The sequence below is a fragment of the Megascapheus bottae genome, chromosome 10, assembly GCF_031878675.1.
Source record: "Megascapheus bottae isolate mThoBot1 chromosome 10, mThoBot2.hap1, whole genome shotgun sequence".
NCBI classification, from domain to species: Eukaryota; Metazoa; Chordata; class Mammalia; order Rodentia; family Geomyidae; genus Megascapheus; species Megascapheus bottae.
The window spans coordinates 60,761,138-60,784,329 of NC_143518.1; the positions used below are offsets into that span (position 1 = coordinate 60,761,138).

The following is a 23,192-nucleotide window of genomic DNA, read 5'->3' on the forward strand; positions in this document are numbered from 1 at the left end:
TTCTTTATCTGTTTCTTTTTGGCTAGCATTTCTTAAGAATGATGTGGACTGCCTTGAGTTGCTGTTTGACACTGGAAGCTTTCTCCACAGTTCTCAGCCTCTCACCCAGAAAATTAGCAGAAAATTGGCCTAGCTTTGCCAAGTGTGATGAGTATCCAGAGTAATCCTCAGGGAACAGAAAATCCAGAGTTTCACTTAACGTTCTAAAATTGGATTATTTTTCTCAGGTCCCTTTTGTTTCTTCTTTGTAGTACTTGTGAAAAGTTGCTATACAGATGTATCTAGATGTGAGCTCTCACCACCTAAGCAGTAACTAGGTTAATCCATTTAAAACTGTGGATGCCCAGGATTCTAGTAGATTCCCTGGTGCTGCTGAAGAACAGAGTTCATTTAATGAAAAGAGATATAGGTTATTTTATACTAGTGGATTGAACCAAGGTACAGTATCTCCATGTAGACACTTGCTCACTGTCCTGAAAGAGGAGTATCTAGGATAGGGGAATGGTGGGGTGGAGAAAGGGTGAAATGTGGGGTGTCAGGCCATCCTCAGTTCAGTGCTGTAGGCAGTCGTAGAGATCTGAGGGACAGCCATAGGGCATAAGGAACTTGCAGGCCCTGAAAACCATTAATTCCATCAAGTATAAGAAAAGATTAGTCTTGTGTTTTGTTCCATAGTGCTTTTCCTTCAAGGCCATATGCTTTTGTATCCTTTATTAGCATAATAGCTTTTCTTTGATGGTTCATTAAAATTATGTCATGAGGGTCACGTCCTGTCAGCTCTTCAGTAAAATTGCCACATAAACATATGTATGTTTTCCAAATTAGAAGCATCATTATCTATATGGCATATTTAAGGAATTTTCTAAGTGATGTATAGTGAAATTTATATAATTTACCTGCAGATGTAATCATTTGGTATTACTTTCATAATTGATAAACTATAACACGTTTTAAGTGATTTATTTGCATGGTGTGTAACGTTTTTGTTTTGTACTGGCCCTGGGGCTTGAACCCTTACTGTCTTTGAGCTTTTTCATACTAGGATAGCTCTCTACCACTTGAGCAGAGCTTCACTTAAGGTTTTCTGGTAGTTAATTTGCAGATAAGAGTCGTGGACTTCCCTGCTCAGGGCTGGTATTGGACTGCGATCCTCAGATCTTAGTCTGATGTACTGGTTTGATTTTTCCAGTAAATGGGTTCAGAATATGTCATCTCTGATCCTCCTTGCCCTTTTACACCAGGGCAGGGGGCAGACAGACCTTCTTATTCATATTAGTTTTATTGTAGGCTTTCCAATCTTTGTTGTTTTTGTTGTTGTTGTTGTTATTGTCTGTCATAGGGCTTGAACTCAGGGCCTGGGTGCTATCCTTGAGCATTTCCCCTTAAGGCTAGTGTTCTGTCACTTCCAGCTACAGCTCTACTGGTTTTCTGGTGGTTAATTGAACTGTATTTGATTACGTATTTGCCATATTTACACTTTTATTTTAAAGTTAAAACCAATCCTTTTTTTTTTTGCGAGTGTAGTAAAAATAGAAGATTCGAGGTTTGAAATTCAAAATCAAACTTCAGAAATGAGTTAGGGCTGGCAGCTTGGCTCAATTATTGCAACACCTGACCACAAGTATGAGCCCTGAAGTTCAAACCCCAGTGCCACAGAAAAACAAAAACAACAACAACAGAAAACAGTCTCAGGATAGCCTTCTTTATTCAGCTTTGATAATCTTTAAAAAGTGACTTAGTAAAAATGATTTTTAAGAATATGACCAAGTTATTAATTCCATCTGATCTCATTTCATAGATCACGGAAGCTCTTAAAAGATCAAAGTATTTAATTTTATAACGGAAACAAGTAAGCCTGGTCAGCTGTGTTTCTGTGTTTAATGGAAAACTTAGACATTATGAGGAAAACATCTTGACACTTGACAATATTTTATCACACTGTGGCTTTCAGTTTCTTTCTCTGTCTCTTTTTAACAATGTATCCATTATTTGCAGATCCTGTGGTATTGTGGAAATTTCCAGAGGACTTTGGAGACCAGGTTGGGAACACATAATTACAAAACACTTTTTAAATTGGAATATCATGATTATTATTACTGCTAACATCTGCCACTCCTTTTGTACATTAATAGCTGTAATTACTTTTCTTGATCAGTCATGAGGGAAAGAAGTGTGGAATAGTTTGTGGATATCACCACACGTTTGTGAAGAGGATCTTCACGCCATAAGCAGTGTCAACTGAGGCATCAGGCCATGAAAACTAGAGCTGGTTTCTGACTGTTCATAATTCCTTTCAGAGTCACGTGTTATCAAAGAAGACAAAAAAATAGTATTAATTTGTTTGTATTATTATGTTCAAGGATATAGTAATCCTCTAAAACATTTCAGAGGTATGAAGATCAAAACTAATTTAATCATAGTCACTGTCACATTGATTTGTGTTAAGATGCAGTGAATTTATGATCGTCGCTATCAAATGAATCCATCTGTCCTTTAAAATTTGTCACCTGTAATTCTCAGTGCCAAAGCTTACATAGAAAAACATACACAGAAGCCTTCAGTGTCAATAACTCTCAAGAATATGAAGAAGGAGCCGCAGTGAGGCCTAGTGGTAGAGTGCTGGCCTGGGTTTGGTTCCTCCGTACCACATACACCTTAAGTGGAGTTATGGCTAAGGTGGCAGAGCACTAGCTTTGAGAAAAAAGTTTCCAAGGACAGTGCCCTAGGACTGGTGAAAAAAGTAAAAAAAAAAAAAAAAGAATAGAGTAGTTCAGAACTTTAAAAGAAGAAGAAAAAATTGCACATGTAACAATGAGCTTTATTGACTTAAAATAGATTTGGTCAATACAACCATTTTCATGATTCATAACTGAGGGCCATTGATACCTGGAGATTTGTCCTTTTTTTTTGAGCCAGTCCTGGGGCTTGAACTCAGGGCTGGATATTTTTTGCTCCAGGCTAGTGCTCTGCCACTTGAGCCACAGACAGCACCACTTCCAGCTTTTTCTGTGTATGTGGCACTAAGGAATCAAACCCAGGGCTTCATGCATGCTAGTCGAGCACTCTACCACTAGGCTATGCTCCCAGCCCTATCCTTTTTTAATTATAAACTTAGGTATTCTTCCTGAACCATGTATAACAACCATTAGGCATTATCACTGTATGTAGAAAACATGATTGCGTACATTTTTAGGCTAAAAGCTTAAGTAGAAATGTATTTTTTTCATTTGTTCAAATATTTTCTTTGAAAGACAAAAGTACATATCAGCTTGTATCCTTTTAATGTTCTTGGTGTTTGTATAGTCTCACAGTAATTATACTTTTTAACCTAAATAGCCAACAGTTGGATGGACATTTGCACTTTATTTAATAATAATAGTAATATAATTATTAATATTGGAAGTACTGGTGTTTGAACTCAGAGCTTCCTGCTTGTGAGGGACACACTCGAACCATGCCCCCAGGTTATTTTTGAGATGATGGTCTTGCTTCTCCCCTCCCCCTAAAACACTGCCCCCCCCCAGCTAATCTGAATCATCCTCCTATTTATACTTCTCATTCCTGGACGACAGGTGTGTGCCACCATGCCCAGCTTTTTCTAATAAAATGGAGGCTTAAGAACAGTTTTGCCTGAGAGGATCTGAAAACTATGAGTCTCTTAATCTGAGCCCCCACATAGCTGGATTGACAGGTGCTTCTGCCATGCCATGCTGTATTTGGATGGATGGGGTCTTGTGACGCTTCCTTTCTGATCGGCCTATGATCCTTTTGAGTACTTAGGATTACAGAGATGAGCCACCAGCATCCAGCTGAAATTTACATTTTATAAAATCCAAATATTATGTCCTGATCCAGGAACATACATATATATACTTAAAATGGTTGTACTGAATTAACGTTTGTTAAATCAGAAGATACTTTTATTAAATTCAACTTATAAAACTTGAAGAACTTGTCTTTTCAATATGCATTCACTAAGAATTATTTGGAAAGTATAGCCATTTAAAATATTAATACCATTTCTTTACCTTATAGCACTTCTAGGAACATTCATTTTATGTCCCTTTCTCTTTGTTACAGCAAGTTCTTTTACAGTCTCATAGACTAAGTTTTGGTGATTTATTGAGGCATACTAATATAGTAAATAGATAATACAAAAGGAGAGGAGAATTGAATCAACTTAGAAAAATAATTATTTTTTCAACTTTTAAAGTTGGGCTGGGAGTTTGGCCTAGTGGTAGATTGCTGGCCTAGCATGCAATTCCTAGGGTTCAATTCCTATATATGCATAGAAAAAGCCAGAAGTAGTGCCGTGGCTCAGTGTTAGAACTCTAGCCTTGAGAAAACCCACGGACAGGGCCAAAGCTCTGAGTTCAAGCCTGGCTAAAAAAAAAAAAAAAAAGACTTTTAAAGGTTTTTTTTTTTATTATATTAAGTGTGAAAAAATGTCTAAAAACAGAATGAGTTAGAAACTAGGCTGTTGTTGGGTAGCTTTAGCTGTCTTAAGAACTTAAAATAGTATTCTTTGACTAGTGTAAGATGCACACTATAGTTTAAATTCCTAGGCACTTGCTGCCCTGAGCTGGGGCACTGCACAGGGGCCTGGAAGGATATTGTGGGTCCTCCTTCTTTGAATGCTGGCTTGTTCCTCGTGGTGGCCTTGTCACAGGAAGGGAGGGTGTCCACATACAGTTCCTGAGAGTGATGCAGGAAAGACAGAGTGACAGCATTCTCTCTCGATTTGAAGTTTAGAGAGAGTTGGAAACTAGGGGATGTTCGATTGTTATATAGGGTTTATAATAATTCGTGTAGATTAGGTGCCATCTCTCCTGGTCAGGTGTTTGACTGCTGTGTCCCCTGTCCTGAACAACTCAGGAGTGGCCTCGCAGGGTTTTCTGCAGGTCAGAATTGAGGCCTGTGTCCGCTTCCTTCATCCCCTGTGCCTGCCTTTTCCCAGGTCGTGTTTCTTCTGATGGTGTTTCTCCTTGTTACTTCTCCTTTCTGTTCTGCTTCTTCATTGTCAGTGTGTGTGTGTGTGTGTGTGCACGTGTGTGTGTGTGTGTGTGCACGTGTGTGCGTGTGCATGCCCACACACACACGCTCGCGCATACCCCAGTACCAGGCTTAAACTCAGGTGCTCTGCTCAAGGCTGGTGCTTTAACACTTGGGCAATACCTCCATTTCTGACATTTTGCTAGTTCATTAGAGATAAGGGTCTCATTTCTTGGGCCCGCTTCAAACTATGATACTCAGATTTTAGCCTCTGGGATAGCTAAGATTATAAACCTGACCCACTGAGTCTGGCAAACATTAATTCTTTAATGATTTTCTTCCTTGCCTCCCTCCCTCCCTGCTTCCTTCTCTCTCCTTCCTTTTCTCCCTGCCTTTCTTCCTCTTTCCTGCCCTTTCCTCCTTCCCCTCACTCTTTCTTTCATTTTTTTTCTGTTAATTTTGCTTGAGCTTTATTTTGTCATTTTTAAACTACCAGTTGATTGTGTTAGACTAGTAAAAAGATAATTACATTGTGTATTAGCTATTGCTTTTCTATACTGAAAGAATGAAGTGTCTTCAATGAGTTTTTTTTATACAAGAGCAAATTTTTATTTCACCTCTCCTGAGAATGTATATATACACACTCTATGAGAACATATTTCTTTTTTTATTCTATTTTTTACTGTAATTAATAGAAGGGTTACATTATATTCACCAGATAGAAGGTGCATTACTTCACAAACATTGATACCCTTTCTCATGTCTTGGTCCCCATTTCCCTCCCCACACCCCCACCCCTCATCTTGGTTTCCCCTCTTCTATGGGAACATATTTCTAAGAAAGATTTACTTCTTAATTTTTGATGAAATAAATTTTGTAAAGAAAGACAGTGGGTAAATGTAAGAGGCCTTGTAATCATGTCATAGCTACTTATTTCAAATTTAAATTTCATTTTTATTTCCATTTCATATTTTAAAAATGTCAGTTGCCCATTTTAATAATCTTAAATATCAATTGTCAGATTGCTATGGAGCAGATACTTAGTGTTATGTTTTTGCTAACTTATCCTCATAGAGAAAAGAAGAATGACTATTCAAAGTATTATATATTACTGTGTACACATAGGAAAATACATAAAATGAAATCTAAGATCAGGCTCATAGTTACAATTTTATGTGTCCACTTTCATATGGGGATTTGTTTCCATTCACAGCAATGGTGTTGGGAAGCTCACTGAAAGATATAGTCACATTCTTATTTTTCATAATGCTTTTATAGTTCATACTGTTAACATTTAAATTTTTATGGTAAGGAAATCAACTTGAGAAAAACAGAGTAGTTTAGAAATTTGCTTTATTGCTGAGGTAGTATGTTTTTCCAAATGCCTCTTAAAGAGCCGGTTTTTAAATGTTTTAGAGAAAACTATGTTTGAAAAGCTCTGAATAACAATATTCTTTTTTTCTGCCGAATGATCAGAAGCTTATTTTATTGAGCTCTTGGAAGTCACATTTTTGTATTTATTCTTGTCAGTGAGCTTATTTATTATTTTTTTTCCTGTGAAATGATTCAGGCCAAATCTGGAAGACCTGAGTTTCCTCAGCAATGAGTAGAAATGCAATAGTAACACAGGACACACATGAAAAGAAACAAACGTGAATTGAGCTTTAATTCTATAAATAGTGGAACGATTTATTTTCCAAGATAATAAAATAAATGTATGTCTCCCATAGAAGGAGAAAACCAACCAAACATCCTTTTATGGGAAATAAATGCTCTATGGTGATTCAGACTTTTACATTTTAAAATCTTTCTTTTAGTTTAAAAAAAACATTAAAAGTAGCTAACAATGAAAGAGGGTAGAAACATAACCTATGGAAATGAAGTCTTCACACTGGCAGGAGTATGAATTAGTTCATATGCTTACTGTAACTGTAAATTGTTTTTAAAAGGGGCTTTTTTTGAATTTCTTTTTTTTAAAGAGTTTATGTGAAATTGGATAGAAGAACAAGTAACTGTACTTTTCCATTTCACCCCTGTGCTGGGTGGTTTCTATTTTCCTTTCCTCCTCAGCACATTATTAGCAGATAAGGTTTTTAAGAGAAATGTTGAGTGATTGTGCATCAGTGTTTAAAATTCAGGCTTGGAGCACAACTGGCGAGAATCAGAAGACACTCAGCTAATAAAAATTTTAAACTTTAAAAATATTTTGAATTGACTGAAAGTATTGGAGTTTATGAACATATGGCAGCAGCCAGTCTCTTCTCCGCCCGGTCTTTTGTTCTCGTGTTATTGTTCGGAGGCTTAATGACAGTTGTAAGCCAGGGTTGTGGAGGTGGGGGAAAGTCCACCCTGGGGAGCACAGGAGAAAGCTGCAGTGTGGATGATGGAAATATGGACGGATCTGAAAAGAGACTGCATGTAAAAGGACGGGCCTCAAAGGAAAGCTAGAGAAAGTGATGTGGAGGTGAAAGTGGTGTGGAGTATGATGTGAAACCGCCACAGCAAATCTCCTCTTTCATTCCGACTGCTGCGTTCCGGAGGAGAGGGTGCATTTGTGTGCTGAGGGCAAGCTCATGGAGGCTGGATGAATAGCATTACTATTGGATATGTTCAGATAAAATATGTGCATTTTAATAGACATTGCACATGCTCGACAGTTTAAACCTTAAAAATGTAATATTAGATATAATATTTCATAGAAAGGTTTTAAGAAGGACCTTCTTTAAAGAAGCCTAATTAAAAAATTACTTCCGGATTATTATACTACTAAGTACTCTAATTATGATAATGACTGTGTTATTTAAAGTGGGGATTATTCTGTTCCTTTTTAACTTCAATATTCAGGTACACAGGTAAATATTCATTTGTTTATGTTTTCTCCATAAGGGATGATTGCAGCTTTTCTTGATTTAGACTGAATGATGATACATAATTTGATCCTTAGTCTGTTTTCCTAGTGAAAAAGAAGCAGTGATGCAGTCTTGTGGTCATTTTCATTAAATATGGACACAGGAGCCATGTAGCTTGTATACATAGAAAAAAAAAAAAAGATGGTTCCCAGATTCTAAAGTTTGGGAAAAGTTAGACCAGGAAAAAGTTAGATGGCAGTGTAGCAATAAAACATTGGAAAGAGGATCCTAGTTTTTCGGAGAATTTCAGTCTTGTGTTTGCCAGGTGTTCCCAGAGACTTGTCTTCTAGGAAGGAAGGATCCTCTGACAGGAGTCAGGGAGAAAATGAGGATGTCAGACCCACTGTGTGAAGCAGCTTACAAAGCTGAGGCTCTCAGAAACAATGTAAATCCCAGCCTGGCTCTCCAGATCCACAGAGAGACATTGAGTTTGTTACCTCACTCTGTGACTTTCAGACATGATTTGTTTTCTAGGAGAAGGACAGTATATATGACTTCCTCCTCCTTTTCTCTGTAGACTGGAGCTGCCAGCAAGGATTATTTAATATGCATTGTATTGAAGAATTCTATAGCTTAAAACATTTCATTTGATTTTCCATGGAGTTAAATCTGGGAAAAATTATGCTTTATATATAGGCTGTGGAATTTGAAGAGAGAAGGGGGTAAATACTAAGTAACTCCTGAGTTTAGATCCTCCAGGCATGGGGATTATAAATTAAATTAAAGTACAAGAATTTGTGTAAATCACTGCTAATCCAGAGTGATCAGAGTGTAAAATGTTGGGAAGTGGGTGTTAGAGCGGTAAAGGGACTGGAGTATGAGATGCTTTGCAGGTGTTCTTTGGTATGCAGCCATAGGAAATAAACAAGCACAGGCAAGAGTGTTTCCAAATATTCTTTATGGACAGCAGGAAAGGAGCATCCTTGACACATAAGGAATACTTAGAAGACCACTGCTCTTGCTCAAAAGAAAGGTGAAGAGCTGGATTTCGGAAAAGACAAGAGGAGGTGGGTGGTGGAGTGGATGTGGGGTTCCTTCTTCCTTTCTTATTGAGGTCTGAGAACAAATCCAAGAGCTTGAGCTTCTAAATCACATTCTAAGGGTGGAGCACAATCTCCTCACAGCAGAACCCTGAACCTCGCTGACCTTACAGAGCTGGACTTCCCCCGCAATGGCCTCTCTCTCTCTAGATCCTGGTAGATCACCCAGCCTTCTGCTTCTATACGTGACTGTTTCAGATACCTCATGTTTGTGAAGTGAAGTGAATGCATGCTGCAGGAGTGCAGCGCCCCTGGGGTTCACTCGGGTTGTTGTTAGGGCTTTCTACATGTGTCACCTGCAAACAGAGTGATTTTCTTTCTTTGTTTTTTTTTTGTTATTGTTTTGGGTTTTGTTTTTGTTTTTTTTGCACTTGGAATGCCTTTTATTTCTTTTCCTTACCTAATTGCCTTGGCTCAGACTTGTATTACTGTGTTAGATAGGCATGCAAGCATGAATAACTTGGCTTGTTTCTGATCTTAGAGGTAGAATCTCCAGTTTTTCATGATTGGTTCTGATGGTAACTGGGATTTTCAATATGTACTCTTTTATTCTTTTGAAGTGATGGCATTGGTCGGTTAAGGGAAAGTGTTCTTGTGACATTTCCACACATACATATGCCATAGCCCCATCAAACAGAATCCCTCTATAATTCTCCTTAACCTCTCCCACTTCGAAGACAATCTCAAGGTTTTGTTCAGCTTTTATATGTGCAGGTCAATTACTTTTGACTACATTTGTCCTTTGAATTTTATCAAATTCTGTTTCTGCCTCTATTGAGAGTTTTTTTTTTTTTTTTTTTTTTTAAGGAAAGGGCAGAGTGAAGGAGGGCTGAAATTTCTAGGTCAGAGTAGGTAAGCAGAAAAATGAGGTTTGAAGGGCATCATACATTTTGTACAAAACATGTTTCACTTTGTAAGTATTATGGGTAAAATATCAAGTTAATAACTGCAAAAGAAACATAAAATACAGCTCTGGGGAGACAGTGGGCATCTGAGATAGTAAGACTTTCCCTAGTATTGGTCCTTGCATGTGACACTTGCTAGTCCATCTACTTCTCACTGGAACTCTACAATGTACTTGTTTCTCATTGTATCACTTTCTCAATAAGGAATCCAAGGCTCAGAGATGTCCGGCCATTTCCCCAAAATTCCACAGTTGAATTATGTGACTGAACACTGATTTGAACCCAGTGAGTCTGGCCTCACTGCTGCTCTGAACTATTTATTCTTCTCTGTCGCTGAATAATAAAGGCCCCTATTTGCTGAGTAATTTCACAGGGTAGGCATTGTATTGAGTGCTGCTTGAATTGCTTATATTAACTCATTTAATTCTCAGTAAACCCATGTTATTTACACAGATTTAGGGACATTGAAGCTGGGAGGAGGTTCCATGGTTGATTTTACACCGCTGTTAGCTTGCTAAATTGCATCCTGACCTCTAGCTTTGTGGCAGGAGAGCCCAGGCTTTTTCCATCACACATAAATGTCATGGATAGATTCCCATGGGGAGGGCTACAGGTAACCCTTAGGAACTCTGGTGGAGAAGGGATATGGAAGAGTTGCATAGACAGTGGCAAAGCGAGGTTCAAGACCGGAAGAGGGTGAGGAGAAATGCACACAGACACAGAGGAGAGGTGCTCTGAAGATGCACAAGATTTAGCCAGAAGCAGTGGTTTCCTTAGATCACGGGCAGAAAATTTTCTTTTTTGAATCCCCGGTGAGTCTGCATGTCAGATACATTAATATCCGTGCAAGTAACAAGTGGAATGTCCCACTGCAAACACGGTAAGCATGGAAAATGGAGAAAAGACTTTTCAGAATTAGAGGTCATTGGTAGCAGTGGGCTGAGGACACTGGAAAGGTGACCAGGTGGTGACCAGGATGGTGAGTGAAGACTCAGGGCACTGGACAGGACTGTTTTGGCTCTTTTTAGATTTTAGCTGGTGAAAAGGCACATCAAACAACAGCATTCTCCTTCATCTGATCTTATAAATAACTCACTGCCTTTTCCTTATCTTTCACATAATCCAATAAAAAAATGTTTTACAAAGGTTCACTAGAAGTCTTGAGGCCATTTAGGAAAAAGTTTATGCTTAACTTGAAAAAGTTCATCAAAATGGTTATAACATCTTACTTGCAGAGTGAGATCCTTTACAGAGATTCAGGAAATTGTGATTTCTCTTTAAGGTCACTTGTGTCAAAGTGGACCAGGCTGGGGATAACCCCAGCCCATGGCTGTTTGGAGGTTTTCAATCTTTAAAAAGAACCAGTATTTCGATTTCAGTTTCCAATAAACAGGGTTCTCCATTCCCAGAACTAAGAACAAAATTGGCACCTCCTTTATAATTGCAGCAAGAAGCCAAAGAGTACAATGTCCTCAGGAAGTGGAGGGAGACTTTTCATTTCCAGAGCTGGGTGTCCTGCACTGGGCGGGGCCAAGGACTGTCACTGCGGGGGAGCTATACCATTCCTATGCAGAGTACCAAGAAACACACATTTAACCCACCTGTGACTTCCAATTTAACGTTGTGAGCATTAGTATTATGATAGAAAAGTCTTGTGTAACTTAAGACAATCTAAAAGGACGGAACATCAGTCAGAGTTCCTGGATTGGTTTTTTTTTTTTGGTCAGTTGTGGGGCTTGAACTCACTTCATTTTTCCTATAGGTTAAGTGAAGAATCCCAGTCCTTTTGTGCCCAGGCTGGCTTTGAACCTTGAGCCTCAGATCTCAGCTTCCTGAGTAGCTAGGATTATAGGTGTGAGCCACTGCACCCAGCTGCTTTTTTTTTTTGTATAGTTTGTTGACTAAAATCCAACTATTAAAATAAAACATTAGTTTTATTTAGTTGCAGTTTTAAATTGGGGGGTGGCTTAAAAAATCTTGTAAAGATCTGTGAATAGAATGGTCAATGGACAGAACCAGGTGTTTCTCATCGGAAGTAGAGCTTTCTGTCCTGACCTGACCACTTGTATAGATAGCCTTAATCTGTTTACAGATTCCCAATACTGGGCCTGAAGTGTCCTCAACTCTTGTTGAGTCCTTTGCTTAACCTCATTCTGCCTGTTGACTCTAGTGTTGTGTACTTCTGATACGACCTTGATCTGAACGGTTTTGTTTCAGATTTTAAAGAAGAGGCTTTAGTTCTTGCTTACAAATCTGTTATTGGATGGGGAGTTAGCCATTTTGTTTTGGAAATCTAATATTCTCAGTAGCAGCATAGCTATAAGCCACAACGCCCCAATCCCATCTTCCTACAGGAGTTAGTGTCTGCAGAATGGTTCAGGACAGGGCAAGTGCCTCTGCAGCATACTCCTGTTTCCGTCCTGTCTCTCCTCCCACTATCCCTTCCCACAGTAACCCTGTATGTTTTTTGCATAAGAGGTTACTTGACTTTGAATATTAATTGAATAATCTGTAAGTCTTTGTTATAGGAATATGTGTATGTAAGTATGCATATATAATATATATGTAGCTATTATATGATATGGCATAATGGTTTGTTAGTGCTTTGACCTTTACACCAGTTACCTAGCTTCTCCCTCATTTTTTTCCCTGCATATGAAAGGTAGTAAAATATGGATTGTTTCATAGGAGTACTTTTGTTTTTCCTCTCAGCATGAGTCACATGTCAAGCACAGGCTAGGCCTCAGGCTGACTCAAGTTGAATGAGCCCTCCAGGGTTCTGGAGATGCATGTGCTCTAATTGATCATGCCAGTTACAACAGCTAGAACTTTCTGGGGGGTCACTGCTGGCATCACGGATCTGGCTGAGGGCTGATCAATCAGGCACGTGGATGGATGGACAGCACCGCCTGGGTCTGCCTCGTTGCCTCGCCTCCCCTTCCTTTTGCTGCCATCTAGCCAGCTTCTCCATCTCTCTTCCTGTCTGTGTTACTCATCATGCCTTCCCATGGGATGGTTCTGGCCAAGATTTGGTTTACATGTCTAATTTCTAGGCTCCTGCTTTTTTTTTTTTTTAGTTCTCACCAATGCGGAGATTAGCTATGACGTTCATTGCATGTTAAATATTTGCAAAGTCAACATAATGAACAATTAATTAAACAAGTACACATCAAGTTTCTAAATATACCAATTAGTATGGATTCTGTTTTATATCTTCTTAAGTAGCTTTCACAGAACAATTTAGTTTCTGTAATTATACATGTAATTAATCCAGACAAAAATCTCCAAGTAGCTTAATAGGCAAGCAATTAAGTCTCCTTCAGATATACACCATGATTTCCCTCTCTCCCTTCTTCCCTCTCTCCTCCCTCCCTTCCTCTTTTTCTTCTTTCTTTTCTTTTCTTTCCTTTTGGAATATGGTCCTACTATGAAGCCTTGTCTGGCCCCAAATTTCTGACTCTCTTGCCTCTCTAACTGCTAGGATTACAGACATGATGATTACAGACAGATGGCTATATGATTCTCATTTGTGCTAGGTGCTCTTAAAGGCTTCAAGAAATACAGTAAATATGTCAATGCTCCCAGAATATGAGCCATCTAAAGATAACTCTTTAGATACTATGAAGCATAAAGTCTCAGAATGAGTCTCTAAATTTGAAAGTCGTACTATCTTGTCAAATGTCTGTGACAAAACACAAAATTCCCATTTGGTTATAAGAGTTACTATATAAGACATTCTAGTGATAGTTTCAAACAGGGTTTAAGGCAGGACTAAAGAAAAAGGGGTAATGGTGAATTCCTGGTCTGTAACATTAATCTCTGTGGGCCTTCAGTTGCACAAAAATCAGTTTTATTTAAGGCTTGGGAAGCAAATGGGAAGCATTTTCATGAATCTTTCATGACAGAAAGATTATCTGCATGAGGTCTAGATATGAAAAGCCAGAGAACTACTGTGGCTCCGGGGTCTGGTGATATGTAAGGCCGAGGAGAAATGCCTAGTGGATTGAGGAAAAGTGAGGGCCAGCACATGATGGGAATAGAGTAAGTCTGCAGTGGCAGACAGAGGAGAGGGCAGCTGTGATTTCACAGTCACGTCCGGCAGTAACTCCTGCCAAGACAGCTGAAGGAAAAAGCTAATTTGAGATTTTTAAGAGGGAGCAGGAAGCACTTCAATCTTAACTTGGCCACTGCTTTGCATAGATGGGTAATTAGTCGTTAGAAGTGGGTTGATGATAAGTATGTGAATGAAGTCAATTTCCAAGATATTTTTCAATAAAGCAGAAATAGCAAGTATGATAGCCGCCAGAAAGCTTCCTGTGCAAAGTCAAATAATTAAGTGTATATATTATATGACTATGCTTGGTTAAGTAGAAGTAGTTAATATATCAAATCTATGGCTATATGGGTCCATGTATATATCCATATATACAGCTGTATTACATATCTGAAAAATCTTCAAAGGAAGTAGGTTATTTAATAAGCTCTGTGTGTGTGTGTGTGTGTGTGTGTGTGTGTGTGTGTGTGTGTCCACAAGCACTCATGGGTGCATACTGGTACTGGAGCCTTGTGTTCTTACTTTGCTTTTTTGTTCTATCCCTTGAGCCATACCTCTCTACTTCTGGCTTTTTGGTGGTTAATTGAAGAGGAGAGTCTCAGACTTTCCTGCCATAGCTTACTTTGAGTCAGGATCCTCAGATTTTCGTTTAGGAGTAGCTAGAATTGAGTAGCTAGGATTACAGGTGTGTGAGCCAGCTACTTTAGAATTTTACTTAGCAGTATGCAAAATTTTGGGAAGAGGAGATAGAATATTAATATTGAATACTTGTTGAATAAATAAATGCCTTTAGTAGAATTCCTCTGACATGAGTTAGTAGAACAAGTGTGCCACGGGGTATAATAAGCTCTTAAGTGTCCTAATCATTTCATGTGCATTTACTTTGTTCTCTTCTGAATCTCCAGGTGAGCCCTTTTTTGATTCTGTGATCTAGGCACTCTGTTTTTGCCCATCTTGCAAGGGGAGTACACGGCTGGGCCACAATATGAGTGGAATTCTGTGACTAGAGCAGTTGTGTTGTTCCCACTGACAGGCCCTTGCACATGCCAGTGCCAACAACCCCTAGAGCTCCTGCCCACAAAAATCAGGGCTGCCTGACTTTCTTCTAACACCTGCTTTCAACATTGCCATGGTTGCTCGTCAGTTGACTCATGTACCATGAGATGCGTTTTCTTACTTACCTTAATTCTACTTATCTTTGACTTAAATTGTTGGATGCTTGTTTTTGTTGGTTGGTTGGCTGGTTGTGGAGCTTGAACTCAGGGCCTGGGTGCTGTCCTAAACGTTTTGCTTCAGATTAGGACTCTACCATTTTGAGCCAAGGTGCCACTTCCATTTTTCTGGTGGGTAATTGGACTTTTCTGCCTGGGCTGGCTTTGAACCACTATCCTCAGGTCTCAGCCTCCTGAGTCGCTAGGATTACAGTTGTGAGCCACGTGGCCAGCAGATGCTCATCTTTAAATGGCTCAATATTTATAAGTGTTAAGAGACAATATGTGCAATGCTTTGTCCATCAATGTCTAGTGCTCAGAGGTAACCATGGAGGGGAAGAAGAACAATTTCTTAGCCATTTCCTCTTTTCTCTATTATAAGATCAATTTACTGATATGGGAGAGAAGACGATGTATATATTTTCATCAATCCCCTATCAATAGTTATTAATATGATGGGAGATGTCTTGTTTCAGGGCATGGCCTTGTATTATAATATTCATAATTTTGTATTCTATTTCATTTTTTGTGTTATTTCTGTCACTTAATGTTGGTATGAACTTTTTGCCTAAACATATTTTGGAGAGTGAGGAAGCTGGAACTCAAATTTTCTCAGGTAAAGAAATTGTTTAAAAAGAAAAACCTTTAGAAACATAGAAAAGGGATGTAACTTCTCAAGAGCATTACATAGGCTGTGATTGCAAATCTAGATTTGTGTGTGTATGTGTGTGTGTGCATGTGTGTGTTTATGTCTGTAGACTAGCCTTTAGGAACACTTATTTCTTTAGGAAATGTAGAAGTATAATTCTTAGTGCTGATGTTAAAAGGATCCAGAAAATATTTAAATCTAGTTTATTCTCCCCTGCATCTCTTTCTTTTCCTTTTCAAACTTCATTTTGCATACATAGCACCTGTAATTAAGGGAGAAAACCCAGTGCTGGGAGCGAGGTAGGACTTAGGGCTATTGATCTGTGTAAAGCCCGCTTACGCTGTCAGGGGAGAAACAGTGAACTGTGGAGCTGCTTTGTCACTGACATAAGCTCAGAGAGGATTTTTTTTTCTTTTTTGGTCTATACTGTTTATACACTAGTCTATAGACCTGCTGGCTGGCTGAATTTTAAAGAGTGCGGAGGTTTAAAGACCTGTCCCCTGAGGGTTTCTGCTGCCAGTTGGGAAGCGAGCTGAGATACTGTGTGGCATGTGTACAAGGAGGGAGGTGGAGTGCAAGATGGGAAGCTTTCTTAATTTAAGTCTTAGCACTGATGCAGGCTATATGGCTCGTTTGGATATATGTGGAGGTAGATATTACCTTTTGCATAGTCTTTGTTGGCATCATTTCATAGGAAGATGTCTGAACAGTTCTCAGATACGTAGGAAATGTGATGAATGCCTCCCTCTCTGCACCCATGAGAAAGGCTACCGACAGTCACGTGAAGAGCAACTCTTCTCATTTGCATGGAACTGTTTTTCTCATAATTTCAAATTTAGTAGTCCTCCCTTTAATCGCATGTTATTATACGATATTATCCGTAGTAAAATAGCCTTCTTTAAATGCAGAATTTGTGCTCTGTCTTCTGAAGGCCCAGGTCCTCAGGGGACCCTGGGGGCCAGGCCTGGGGGTGGGGAGGTGGCATTTCACAGGATGCCTGTCTTCTTGCTTCTGTGAGTTCATGCTCCTGAAGCTCTCCTAGGCATTGCCACTGGAATTCGGTGTTTTTATCTCTTAGTCGCTAAATGCAGTGTACATTTTTAAAGAATTTGAGCAATTCCATTTTAAAAATTCTCTGTGCTGTCTTTATATAGAGTTTGAATATTCAGGTATTGATAATGCACCCCCCCACACCTGTGTAAGTTTTATTGATAAAGAGGTGATCAAACTGTTTGGAGTGAGTGGGAGAGGGTGATTAGTTACAATATCAAGGTACTTTGCTCTTTGGGCTTTTAACAGTGGACATCTTCATTAGTGTCTGACTTGTCTTGTAAGACCACGTTACTTTGAGTTAGTGTGAAGTTGTATTTAATACAACTTTTGAGTTTTAAGCTGTTTTGGGGTTATAACAAAATACTCTTTTTTCTATATTTTTGCTAAGTGCTTGTTTATTTGCATTTTCTTGTGATTATGAATAGCACTGATATCTAAATAATAGATTATAATGACTATACAACCATTGAAGGTTTTTAAAATCAGATTACGTTTCAGGTTTAATTAAAACCCTGATTGAGTATGTAGCAAATTTTAAAGGAAATTCCACAGAATAGTAGTGAGCTATGTTTAGCTTAAAGCTTATTTTTTTCAAAGATATACATTTGTGAGACTGTTTGTGAAAACAAACTTAGTACTACATGCTAAGGTGTGTAATTTTTCTTAAGCTATAGAGAGTCTTTTTAAAAAAAATGTTAATAAAAACGATTGGGGTATGGGCCAGGGAGAGTTGTTTTACCCCTCAGTAATTCATTCTGCTGCCAACCTCATTCCCTTTTCTCTGCCTGCATTTTAATTGAAACAACATTTATATTTTTGAGCCAGGATCTGTCAGAAGTCCCAGTGGCTACCCTGTGGTACAAGTAGCAGCAGACGGAGCGTCTCCATATGGTGTGGTGCTTCTTGTAAAATCCATATGGCCTTGTGGAAGGCTAGCCCAGCGGGGATGCGAAGGTGTTAATACCCTTCAGTCCGGGCCGCTCCCTCCTGGGGCCCCTGCCGCATTGTCTGTCCAATCTGCCCAAGACAAACTTAATTCCTTTTTAATAATCAATTATTTTAGTCTAGGAACCTGTGCTATTTTGCTTAAAGCAACAACGAAAGAACAACTTTCTCCCCCTCACCCCACACACCCTAGAAAATGTCTTTTAAAAAGTTTTAACTACATCTTTACAAATATGTTCTAAAGCATCTTTTTTTTTTTTATTTTGCATTGCATTTGTAGGAAGTATTGCAGAGTGTGCCAAAGTTCTGTTTCCCCTTTGACGTGGAAAGGTATGGTATGCGTCCCAAATTAAGATCACTTTAGTCCCTCTTAGCAAATGCTCTGAAAAATGATTGCATGTTTTTGTTGTTATTTTTACAAAGTGAACTACACCTTATCCTTCCGGTTTCCAGAGGAGCACTAGAGATGAGAGATTCACAATTAACTAATGAAGAAGCCCATTTGATGATTGTATCTTTACTTTCCCCACTGTCAGCTAGAAGGCTTTACCCAGTAGTGCCAGCAGGTTCCATTGCTTTGTGTGCTTCATGCATATGTCTTAAGCAGTAGCTGGTTTAATATACATCCTCCAGCAGAGCCTTCAAAGGATGCCTTTGAAAGTGAGATGCAGAGAGCCTGTTTTCGATCTTGTGCCTTCTAATAGGAGAGGCCATCTGTGTAGTGTTGGGCTTGTCATGTTTAGAGATCTCCCAAGGCTGGCTGGCTTCCTCCATAGAAAGTCGCCATCCCTGGGCAAGGCTACAGGAGACCTTGAAGGCCGTGTTGGAAGCTTTATTATTTCACTGCACAAATACTGAATAAACTACCTGTATATAGTTGGAATTTAGTAGAATACATAGCCCTCTGAGCATAATAACAGGTCATTTATTGTTTGTCATGTGATTTTCACACTCTATTATCAGTTTTCTTAAGAGTGTGATAGATTTTTTTTTAAAGAAAGTTCTTTTTCTAGGAAAATACTTTGCTAAGGATTAGTGAGACTCTAAAGTTTTACAATATTAAAAATAAAGTGTCTGACCCTGACAAATAACACCCCTTGTTTTACTCACTTAGCTCATTTCTGGGGAGACAGCCATGCCTCTTACCCACTCCCTATGTTACAGTTTCCAAATCAATCATAAGAATGACATAAAGGAAGAAAAGCTATGAAACAGTGTTGTAAAACTTGAGAGCTAAAGGCCACATCAGTCACTGGGCATTTTATTTGAAGTTTACAAAGCTTATATAAACATAGTAAAATTTATAAAACTTTTTAAAGACTGTCCACTTATAAGTATATGTGTTGAATATCCAGCACTTTTGTTTTTTGTCAGAGCAGCTTGTTTATATTGGTACATTGGTAGCACTTTATTTCCCTTTTAAAAATCCTATGCTATTCTTCTACCTGATGTATAGGCATTATGGCTATTATATTTGGGGAAAGGACTAGAAGCTTTATTGTATTTAGCTAATCCCTAGATTACAGGACAGTATCAGAAAGTATATTCATACATTTGAAGTAGAAGGAAATACTTTTTATCTAATGATTTGTATTGCCCTTTATATTGCAATGTGACATGTTATAGTATGATAATTATGCAAAACTTCCTTACAGATTAGCCTAGTGTACTTCTTTGGTAGATATTGTATTCTTAATTGTACTGAGAAATTATTCTTTAGAATATTCATGGCTTTAAAAGAGAATGCTAAGAAAGTCACAGTGGCAGTAGGGTTTTGTATGGTATTTCATTGGGTAGGAAAGTCATAGGCCAAGCAACTGCAGTGTTGTTATTGGTCACCATTAGATTCTAAAGCAACTTGATTTGCTGTCTAAGAACAATTAGGGCCAGGGTGGGGGTAGGTGGGGGCATGATTAATTTGGAAAAGAGAGTCTGGAGTTGAGTACAAGAACTCAGCCACCATGGGTAACTTCTTCTGAAGCCTGGGAAACAGTATTTTGATTAAAAAAAATAGTTTATGGGTACTTTTAGACTTAGAAACCTTACGGTACACTTCTTCCAGTTTCCTAGTAGTGGATTAGTAGGTGCTAAATTGCCCAGTCTACAGATGCAGCAAGCTAACATTTGATACTTATTCTAGTTTTAAAGCAAAATTTTAGCTTCAGGATCCGAGTGATTGGGAAGGTAGAATCAATGCCATTGAGAAATATTTTGTTGCCTCTGCTTCTCTGAAGGAAAAATGTTGCACCAGGCTGAGTGTTTCATGATGTGGTTATATTTTAGGGTGTCTCAAAACCAAGTTGGACAGCATTTTACCTTTGTGCTGACAGACATAGAAAGCAAACAGAGATTCGGGTTCTGCAGACTCACATCAGGAGGCAAAATTTGTCTATGCATCCTGAGGTAAGTAACAGTAGTAAAAAACAGAACAAAAAACCCCCAAAACAGTAGTAAAAGAAAAATACCTGAATCAGATTCGCTCTGTCTCCCTTCCATCTTTGTTCTGCTTGGGATATTCAAAATATAAGCAGGACAAAGAAACATTCAATTTTTCTTTCATTGTCATCATTCTAAATTCAAGTTAAGTTAAAAAGTGATTTCCCTAGTATTCTATATAATTTAATTAACCAGTTGGGTGTGAAGGTTTAGCAATAAGATAGTATATATATTTTTCTTGAAGAATCAACTTTAACGAATGGAATTTATGGATCTGTTTTTGAAAATTAAGGAATCAGCTCAAATAATATGAGTTTCACATACTGAGTAGGATATACATATTCAATTTAATAAATGTGTGGCATTATCTGTCTGTACCCCAACTTTGTGTTAGCAAATGGATGGTGATAGAAAGCCAAAGGCTGGCAGAAGTTAGAGGGATTTTGTTTGGCCACTGGATGTTTTAAAACTTTTAAACATTCAAGCTGTCAATACTCGTAGTACAGAGAAAACATTGGTGTAAAATTGATGGATTCTCACTGCATCTCTCAGTGATATTAATAGACTCAGAGCAATAGATGGAACTGAAGAAACATTTTCAATCTTCACTGAATCACGGCTTTCTAGATAGTAGAGGGAATGTCTTCTTTCTTTTAGAGCACAGCTTTTTTGGTTCCATTGCAATTATATTTTAAAACTTACACTTTATTGAAGAGTCTTTATGTTTCAAACCATAGGTTGGATTTTTTGAGTTCAGTGGTTGGCTAGGTGGTGGAGATGGATTTGAGGAACGGGGAGAGTAGGTGAACTGCTATTCTTACTGCACCTCATTTTTTTTTTGGTCATTTCATAATGCTTTCTGGTATATAAGAAATAGACATTTTATTAAGGATTTATGGGAAAAATCATGGAAAAATTCTTTTGTCTAGCTTATTTTTTCTAGTAAATTCAAAGAATATTTCCCCTTTACGTTTTAATGGTTTGCTTCCATCTGTCCTGCCAGTCAGGGTGCTGAGGTGTTTGTTTTTTGAGAGGAGCTGATTGAACAAATAGTCAGTGAATCAGATAGCTATCTGATTTTAACAGTGAAGAAGGAATTGGTGGAAATCAGCATCTTATTCAGAAAAAGTCTATGAACAGTTTAGTATTTACATGTAAGCTATATTTTGATCTATCTCAGAGTTACTGTAGTAGACAAAGAGTGGTGGGGGTACAACCCTGGTTTGTACACCAGGCTTGGGTTCTCCATTACCTTAGCTCTCACTTATCATTGTTAGCAGAACTCTAGGACTAAATATACTATAAAAATCCTGTAAAAAAAATGACTGTTGATGAGAGCCTTGTGTACCTACCATGAAATTCTGAAACCTGACATTGTGGTGTATTTGGCCACATAATGGTGATAGTCCAAATAAAGAAATTAATTAACTAATAGAGGTAAGTTGACAATTGATATAGCAGAGGATTAATAACTATACTTCATAAGCAGCTATAGATGAATCAAAAATAGAACAGAAAACAGATATGGTGTTGGTCACCAGTGAACACCCAAGTAGCTACTTGGGATGAAGAAACAGAAGGATTTTAAGTTCAAGGCTAGGTTAGGAAAAGGGAGTGGTGAGACTCTATTAAACAAACAACAAAGAGCTGGGGCCACTGGTCAAGTAGAGCTCTTGCTTAGCATGTACAAGAGCTCTGGGTTTAATCTTTAGCACTGCACATAAAAATACATACATACATGCATACATGCATAACTGCATATAAAATACGTACACACATACATATATATACATACTTAAAACAAAAACAATAGGAAAACAAGTAGACTGCTAGAATAATGTACTCACAGAAGAAATGTAAATATTCTTGTTATTATAAGACACACAAAGTTTTCAATAGCTTATCAAACTAAAGGATTAATTATAGTATTATGAGAATTGGTAAGATATATGAATATATTTAAAGTGGGTCATGAATTGAAAATGTTCCATTGACTTCCATTGTAGCCTTCCTAAATTCCTCAAAGTTTTGTACATGCTTAATCTAGCAATTGATGACTTTTCTTTTTTCTTTTTTTGAATTAATTACTTAATTAATTTGCTAGTCCTGGCATGAACCCAGGGCCTAAGCACTATCCTTGGACTTTCTCAAGACTAGAACTCTACCACTTGAGCCACAGCACCACTTCTGGCTTTTTCTATGTATGTGGTACCAAGGAATCAAACCCAGGTCTTTATGCATGTTAGGCAAGCACTCTACCACTATGCCAAACTTCCCAACCCTCTTTTTTCCTTTCTTTTAAGTTGAAATATTATGTCAATATGATTTTCTTTCTGATTACAAGTTATTTAATTGGCTACTTATATCTATCAGAAATTTGTTATGATTCAGGAATTAAAATTGAATTTAAATTAATACCTTGCTATGGTTGTATGGGATAGTGTGTCTTCATTGAAGTTTCTGTAGTTTTAGGAATTGTACATTGAGATCATACTGGATTGGTTATTGGTGTTTATTCTCAGGAATAAATGAATTAAGATTCTTGAGTAAAATTTACAAGTATTTCTCCCATTGTTGCTGTAATATTCTGCTCATGACAGTTTTTCTATTGTTAGTAAACGTTATTCTTTCCTCTGCAATCTTGTTTATTACCTGCTAATGTATAAATTTGTTTCATAGATATAAAACTATCTATCGCTTGAGCCATAGCTTCACGTCAGGCTTTTTGGTAGTTAACTGGAGATAAAAAGTCTCATAGACTTTCTGCCCAGGTTGGCTTCAAACCATGATCTAGCCTCAGATCGTAATTTTCTGGGTAGCTTGGATTGCAGGCAGGAGCCACCAGCACCTGGCAATCTGGCACTGATATCAAATTAAAAAAATAATTTATGCCTCTGGAGTTTTTTTTTTATATCAAACAGTGGAAATACTTTAGAGTCTCAGATAAGAGTTGTCAGAATGAAAGTAGTGAATACATGGAGGAAACTTGAAGAGATCC

General features: G+C 38.0%; 1 protein-coding gene across 4 annotated transcripts in view; it reads left to right on the forward strand.

Moving 5' to 3' along the window:
- Dennd1b (DENN domain containing 1B) overlaps positions 1–23,192 on the forward strand; it is a 176,840-nt gene that overhangs the window by 43,842 nt on the left and 109,806 nt on the right. For 3 of the 4 annotated variants that reach the window (XM_090341472.1, XM_090341469.1, XM_090341470.1), the window contains exons 3-5: positions 1,996–2,039; positions 18,039–18,088; positions 20,042–20,161. In XM_090341472.1, coding sequence (XP_090197598.1) covers positions 1,996–2,039; positions 18,039–18,088; positions 20,042–20,161 — 214 coding nt within the window. The remainder of the gene's footprint in view (positions 1–1,995; positions 2,040–18,038; positions 18,089–20,041; positions 20,162–23,192) is intronic. The other variant, XM_090341471.1, reaches the window with a different exon arrangement.